The sequence below is a fragment of the Petaurus breviceps genome, unplaced genomic scaffold, assembly GCF_028583685.1.
Source record: "Petaurus breviceps papuanus isolate PSGF00001 unplaced genomic scaffold, PetGlider_PUasm1.0 91023, whole genome shotgun sequence".
NCBI classification, from domain to species: Eukaryota; Metazoa; Chordata; class Mammalia; order Diprotodontia; family Petauridae; genus Petaurus; species Petaurus breviceps.
The window spans coordinates 888433-896401 of record NW_027187398.1 but is presented as its reverse complement, the minus strand read 5'-3'; the positions used below and the strand labels follow the sequence as shown (position 1 = coordinate 896401).

Here is a 7969-nt window from a genome sequence, read left to right as displayed (position 1 = left end):
CAGAACCGGGTGCCCTTGAGGTCCTATTTTTCCCTTTCCCCCTATTACATCTCCAATCTTCTCATTAACTTCACTGTATGAAGTTACCAAGCATGTTAATTAGCTACTTTCTCCTACCCTTTCCTTAGTCTAGAAATAAATTTCAGGTGCCTGGGCTCACTTTTATCAATTAATTCACAACTGTCAAGTTCAGTTAAAAATTTCAGAGCCTGTTTGGTACTATGACAGTTAAAAACAAACACACACCAAGAGACTTCAGCATGTCCTTGGAAAACTTTATTTCTGTTCAAAAAAAAAAGCTATTTTTACCCTCATGGGAAAGAATGATTATCCTTCATGAGAAAATGGTTTACAAATGACAAGTATCTGAGAGCTCACCTGCCCTACCATAGAGCATGGTCTACTGCTGACCAGAGGTCAGAGGTCCCACTGATGACAAATACCCAAAAGGATTAGAAATATTTACACAGAATTATAGAAGAAAGGTTGAGAAAGGAGGTCTTAGAATGTTGGGAAATCTTATTTCCAGCTAACACTCAAAAGGGACTACTTGTTTAGCAAAATGGTAGATACAGATCAGGTGGGGTTATCCAAAAGTATGGAAACAATGATGTCACCTTCTTCAACATAATGAAGATGCCAATGAGTCAAAGTGGTTTTGTACATCCAAAATACAATTAGGCCTTGTCACAAATTAATCTTCCATCTCTTGAGAGGCTCTAGTCTCAATAATAACCTACAAGTTCACTTTGCAATGTTTACAATGAAAACAAAGTTAACCATAGAGGTGATGGTACATATGCACATACGTACGTACATATGTGTACACACATACACAAACACACACGCCCCCCCAAAACGTCAAAAATTAATCTATCATTCTTATTAACAAAAGTATATAACAATAGTCAAAAATTAATTCAGTTTATAGATTTTGTTTCTGGTCAAGTCATGGTATTTTCAATTATTTCTATGAGACTCACTACTGATCACAGTGTGGGTCTTGTCAGATAACTATGTCATTGGTTTTGTGTGTGTGTGGTTTTTTTTTTTACTGCTTCTTCTATTGGTTTCTTTCTCACTGTGCAGATTAGCAATATGTCCAGAAAGAGACAATTTAAGAATGGCTGCAGTTTTCCAATAATTTAGCATTACTGATTAACTGATCTCAGCATGGTAAATGTCAAGATCCTTCAAAGTCCTGGATTTTACCTAGTCTGTTAGTGTTAGTCTTTGATTTGTAAATTGCTTGCAATAGATAGAACACAGAAATCTTGATCCACTATTCATCTTCCTGTCCTATCCCAATCAATGTTAGCTTTCTAAACAAATCATGTACAAATGTAAAATCTGGAATATACATTAAAATAAATATACATTATAGTTTCTACATTGTGAACCAGGTTTAAAAATGAGGTAATGAAACTCAATTGATTACATCTTATACCATTCTGGAAATGGCTTATTTATGTGATGCTGAAAAAAAGAATATTCCTTAGTCTTCTTCGAATGCCTCTTTTATGCTGACTTATGCATAATTATGTAAAAATTCCTTAAGCTTTGTTGGATAGTCTGTCATCACCCCAGTTGCTCCCAAATCAAAAGCTTTTTTGTATTCATGCTCTTCATTTAGTACCCAAACATATACCTAAAGGTAGAAGAATAAGCAAAAATGTAAAACAGACAGTACACACTTTGCCTTCACATAATAGCACCTAATTACTGCAATCCCAATGCATTTGTTCAGGAACCTTGTACAAGGTTTAAAAAGTTCATTAACTATTCAGAAAAATTCAACCTTGATCCAACTAACCAATGGGGGGTCAAAAGTGGGATCCCTCCCTCTTGGTCATTCCCACCTTTATATACATGAAAATCTAACTTCAGATAATACATTCTCTGTTCCCAACTTCCCCACATTCCAAAATAAATTTCCACTGAATCCTTACTAAAAAGAAAGTAAACCTAAAGGCCTCTTCTGTCAACCATTCAGTGAGCCAGCTGCATCAAAGGCAGGGGGTATGAGTGAAATACAAAACAACACAAAACAAAAAAACGAAACCCTTCCCTTAACCCTGTTTCTTAGAATTTTTCTCTCTTCATTGCCAGACTTCCAAAAAAAGTCTGTTTCTACCCCTTCACTAGGCAGCTAGGTGGTGCCATGGTACACAGAGTGCTAGGCCTGGAGTCAGGAGGACTGTCTTCCTGAGTTCAAATCTGGTCTCAGACACTGTGTGACCCTGGGCAAGTCACTTGACCCTGTTTGCCTTAGTTTCCTAATCTGTAAAAATGAAATGGAGAAGGAATGGCAAACCAAATTCCAAAATGGGCTCAGGGAGACTAGGATGGAACTGAAAACAACTGAATACCAGCACCTCCTCACCATGTAATTTACTCCTCAACTCTTATACTCTGGCCTCTACCACCCCATCCTCTTTCTGTCTCCACCATACACCAAATCAGTCTCTTTAACATCACCAATAACTTCTTACTTGCTAAATCTAATGGCCTTTTTCCTATTTCATCTTCCTCAATATCTCTGACACTGCTGAGCACTGTGTTCCGACATGTTCTCTCCTCCCTTGGCTTCTATTGGCACCCCCCACCCTGCCTCCCACTCTTCCTGCTCCCCTCACCTCTCTTCCCCCCCTGCTCCTAGCATTCTGACCTCTCCTTCTCTACCGATTTCTGATTCATTCTTCTCCTAAGCATGACTGTCCCACAAAGTTAACAGGCAACTTCATGGTTTCAATGATCCCTAAAAGGATAGTTCCTCAGTCAACAGCTTAGAACTGACCCTTTCCCTGAATTCTGGTCTAGAATTCCCAACTATGAACACCTCTAGCTGGATGTCCCTCAAACACCTTAACCTGAACCCACCTGAAAAACGAATCCATCCTCCTCTCTCTAAAATCTGCCCCCCTGCCTAACTTTCTTTATTTCTGTGGAAAGCAGCACCATTCTCCTAACCCAACCATGTTCAAAACTTTGGAATTATCTTTGACTAGTCCCCCTCTACATTTAATCAGTTGCCACTTGTGTCCATTATATCTGCACAATGTTCAGCATCAACCCTTTCCTTTCTATTGCCACTACTATCATCCTAGTTTAGACCCTATTTACAGATCTAATGCAATGGCCTCCCAACTAGTCTTCTCATCTCCCCCTCTCCCCCAGCTTCAGATTAGTCATAAATTGACAATGCAAAAATTTGATTGTATTTCTTTCTCTTTTTGAGGGATTCCTCCCAGAGCCTTCATTTAAGCAGGGCTCTGGGCTGGCCTCTTCTCATTCCTCTCTAGGCTGTACTTCAATTCTTCTCTTCCATGTTTCTGCACCAGTTCCCTTTGCTTCCCAGCCCCACTCCACCCCTAAGCAAACAACAGTTGGGATATAAGACTATTCACCTATAAGACTATCCACCTTCCTTTGTTGTCTTTTTTCGTTAGATAGGATGTGAGCATCTTGAGCCTGGGGACTTGCCTGTTTTTCCTTCTTGAATTTGTCTTCCCAGCACTTAGAAACTGTGCCTGGAACACAACTGCTCTACAACTTACAGTCTTAAGTGAGTTGTCTGGGTCACTAAGAAGACAGGTGACTTGCCCAGGTTTACGAAGTCTGAAATCCTCTTCCTCCAAGGCTCAGCTCCTGTGTTACCTCCTCTATGAAGCCTTCCCTATAACCATCCTCTGTATGGAATTATATTCTTTCATATCTGGCCTCAAGACTCTTATTAGCTATGTCACCCTGGGCAAATAACTCATCCCCTTTGCCTCAGTTTCCTCATTTGTAAAATGGGGATAACCTCTCAGGGTTGTTTTGAAGATCAAATGGGATAATTGTAAGGTGCTTAGCATAGTGGCTGGCACACAGTAGGTGCTATATAAATGTTAGCTATAATTATTACCTTGTAGTTGTTTATTTGTGTTTATTATGTATTATACAGTCCTTGAAGGGAGACATTATTTTGTTTTGCATCTTTGTATTCTTAGTACCAGCATTTGCCTTAGCAGGCATTTTAATAAATAATTAATTGATGTGGATTCCAAAATCAGTCCAAAGTTCTTGTCAATTTCCCTATGCTAAAATTAGCTATCCTAAAATAAAATTTAAATGAAAAAAAAAAATAGCTATCCCGCACGTAAGAACACGATTAGAAAATAGCCTTTGTATGTTTTCCAGAAATATACCTGAATGCCTCGGGCAGTGAGGTGGTCAAATAAGGCTTTCCTCATTAGCAACCTATAAAGAAAAAAAACAGAATAGCATTTAGCACATCATCTTCAACCCAGCATTACCCTTGTGCCAAGCCAATAGCATAAGGTCACTCAATGAATCAAATCCATTAAGCAATCACTATGGACACTGGGGATACTACTATGGATATTACTATAGTACTGGGGAGACAATAACAAACAACAAAGTCCTTGACTTCAAGGCACTCATATGCTATCAGAGGAAATCACATATGTCCTTAAAAGCAAATTTTTTTTTAATGAAAGTCACATTGGGGTAGGGAAGGACAGGAGCAGCTGAGTTTGAAGGGAGCTGGGGAGTCTGAGAGATGAAGGTAAGGAAGAAGAGCCTTCCACTCAGTCCTGGTAGAATCTAAGTCCTGACCATCTATGTTCTGAAAACTGCCCCAGCTTCAGACTCCTCGTCACAGAATCCGAGATTCCCCTCCACTTTATGTCCAACCTTGAAAACCTGAGGTTTCCATCCCCTGGCGCCTCTCCAATCCAGCTTCTCCTACTCTGGCTAGATGTAGCAGGTGAAAACCAACCCTTTTTCTCACTGTTCAAGTTAGAGTGGGAAGAGACGTATTACTTGCCCCCAAAGTTTTCAAAGAAAGTTATGCTATTAGGGCATATGCCACAATTTGTATTCTAACTCATCTACATTATGGGTCAAACAGGCCTCTGCAGTCTACCTTGAGAATGCAACCCCCACTGATTTTCCAGTGGGAAAACATGTTCTCAGTTCCATACATGCCTGACCTACAAATGAACTTTTGGAACACAACATGTGTCTTTAAAATTAGAGACTTCCTTCATAAGAAAGTATGCACCTGGATTTCAAGGCTAAGCACATTAATCAGAGGAAGTGAGAGGCATCACAAATTAGCAGCTAAATGAGTATAACATTTGTCATTTATACTTTTCTTGTCTACCACAATGATAAACAGAGGCTAATAAGAAAGGTGGTGAAAGAACTGGTGTATAAAACGAACATGATAGATCAATGTTTAATTAAATATTTCAAATCAAAATTGGATCCTGAGGTATAGAGAGAAGGGCAGATTAGAGAACTTTCCAAGGTCCTGTGATAGGAACACTAAGCAAACAACAGTTGGGATATAAAACTATTCATCTATTTTAACAACCGGGGATCAGTTTTAGATAAAACAAAATTGCTTTACAATGTTTATCTAAAATGAAATCAAGTTATCCTAGGAAAGAAGGATTTTTCTGCAAATTAAAACAACTCTGGGTTGCCACCTCAAATCTATCAGATTGACTAATATGACAAAAAAGGAAAATGATGGATGTTGGAGGGGATGTGGGAAAACTGGGATACTAATGCACTGTTGGTAGAGTTGGGAACGGTCCAACCATTCTGAAGAGCAATGCTATAAAACTGTATATACCCTTTGATCCAGCAATACCACTGCTAAGTCTATACTCCAAAGACATCAAAAGACAGGGGAAAGGATCTATTTGTACAAAAATATTTATAGCAGCTCTTTTTGTGGTGGCTAAAAATTAGAAATTGAAGGGATGCCCATCAATTGGGGAATGGTATATACCAATTGTGGTATACAATTGTAATAAAATATTATTGTGCTATAAGAAATGACAAGCAGGATGATTTCAGAAAAATGAACTGATGCAAAGTGAACAGAACCAGAAAAACATTATACACAGTAACAGCAATATTGCTCGATGAAGAATTGTGAATATCTTAGCTATTCTCAGCAATACAATGATCTAAGACTATCCCAAAGGACTAATGAAGAAACATACTATCCGCCTCCAGGGAAAAAAACTCATAACTGTTTGAAAACTGACAAAAGCATGCTATTGTTCACTTTCTTCCTTTCATTCTTTTTCATTTATTTACGTCTTCTTGTATAAAATGACTAACATGGAAATGCTTTACACAATTGCATATGTATAACCTATATCTGATTGCTTGCCATCTCAAAGAGGGGAGAGAGGGATAGAATTTGTAACTCAAAACTTTAAAAACCCAAATGTTAAAAAAATTTGCTTTAACATGTAACTGGGAGGAAAATAAAATATACTAATTTCTTTTTTTAAAAAGAAGAGAAGGATTTCTCTGAAGTAGTCAATGAGGGGCTTCCTTTCTATTTGCAGGATTTTTTGCCAGGCCCCTCTATAGGATTTTGATGTATATTTTCCCAGACAAATATTTAGAAGCTTAGTGATTAAACAATGTTTTTATTTTTTTTTTAAAGCAATCGGGGTTAAGTAACTTGCTCAAGGTTACACGGCTAGGTGTTTCTGGGTGGGTGCTAAGTGTCTGAGCTCGGATTCGATCCCCAGGTCATCCTGACACTGGAGCTGGTGCTTTTACTCGCTGTGCTACCTGGCTGCCCCTAAACAATGTTTTTCTAAACGTGATAATTAATTATACTTTTTTCTTAATATACCTTAATAGCTTCTGACTGTCAAGTAGTAGTGGAAAACAACCTATTTACTATTAGTTATTAGATCTGAGCTCTAGTCCTGGATTTGCTGCTATCTAGCTGCATGACTTAGGCAAGTCACAAACTGAGCCTTTGTTTCCCTCTTTTTAAAAAGAAGGCATTAGACTAGGGGCAGTTTGGTGGCTAAACAGAGCACCAGCCCTGGAGTCAGGAGGACCTGACTGACTTCAAATCTGGCCTCAGACAATTAACACTTACTAGCCTTTCGACCCTGGGCAAATCACTTAACCCCAATTGCCTTGCCTTCTTCCCTCCAGAAAAGAAAGAAGGAAAGGAGTGAACCTGTCATTTAACCCTGACTGAAGGAAGGAAGGGAGGGAGAGAAAAAGATGAAGGCATTAGATTATATGATTCCTAAGGACCCTTATAGCTCTAAAAATTCTATGATATTATGATATTCAGAGAAAGAACTATGTAGTCTGAATGCAGATCAAAACATACTATTTCTACTTTTTGTTTGTTTTTGTTTTTTCCCTTTTGTTCTGTTTCTTCTTTCACATGACCAATATGGAAATATGTTTACATGACTGCACATGCATAACATACCTGATTTCTTGTCTTGAGGAGGGGGGAGAAGAGGGAAGGAGAGAAATTTTAAACTCAAAATCTTATTTAAAAAGTGAATGTTGAAAACTATCATGTAGGGTGGCTAGGTGGTGCAGTGAGTAAAAGCGCCGCCCTGGGAGTCAGAAGGACCTAAGTTTGGTTCCAGCCTCAGACACTTAACACACACACAAAAAAAACTAGCTGTGTAACCTTGGGCAAGTTACTTAACCCCAACTGCCCTCCAAAAAGCAAAAGAAAAAAAAAAGAAAACTATCATGTAATCAGGAAAAAAAAAAGACTATTTACAAAAAAAAAAATTCTACGATATCATAGTTCTGTCTCACCTAGTGAATAAGTCTTAAAGTTATCCACTTAAATCCATTGATATATACTGCAGATACACAATACTTGAAATGTTTTATTAATCTTTTAGTTTAAAATCACCTTCATTTCCAAATGCAATGGATATAAGAATAGTATTTAATACAAAATTTATTGAGTAAGTCATATTTTTTAAAAGAAATTAAAAGTTTTACCTGTCAGCCAACCAGATGAGAAATTTTTGACTTCTTGATATGCTATGTGGTTCCTTCAGCCTGAGAAAAAATAAAATTGAAACTACAGATTAACAACACAGCAATACACCAATGTAATAAACAGACTCCACACCCCTTATTTCCCCCTCCCTTATCT

The 7969-nt window shown here is 38.0% G+C and overlaps 1 protein-coding gene across 1 annotated transcript in view; it reads right to left on the bottom strand.

The window, feature by feature from the left end:
* Window positions 1-254: 254 nt before the first annotated feature.
* GDPD1 (glycerophosphodiester phosphodiesterase domain containing 1) overlaps window positions 255-7969 on the bottom strand; it is a 60668-nt gene continuing 52953 nt past the window's right edge. Inside the window, exons 8-10 of the mRNA XM_069078070.1 lie at window positions 7813-7872; window positions 4191-4242; window positions 255-1648 (exon numbers count right to left, since the gene is read on the bottom strand). Coding sequence (XP_068934171.1) covers window positions 1529-1648; window positions 4191-4242; window positions 7813-7872 — 232 coding nt within the window. The 3' untranslated portion in view covers window positions 255-1528. The remainder of the gene's footprint in view (window positions 1649-4190; window positions 4243-7812; window positions 7873-7969) is intronic.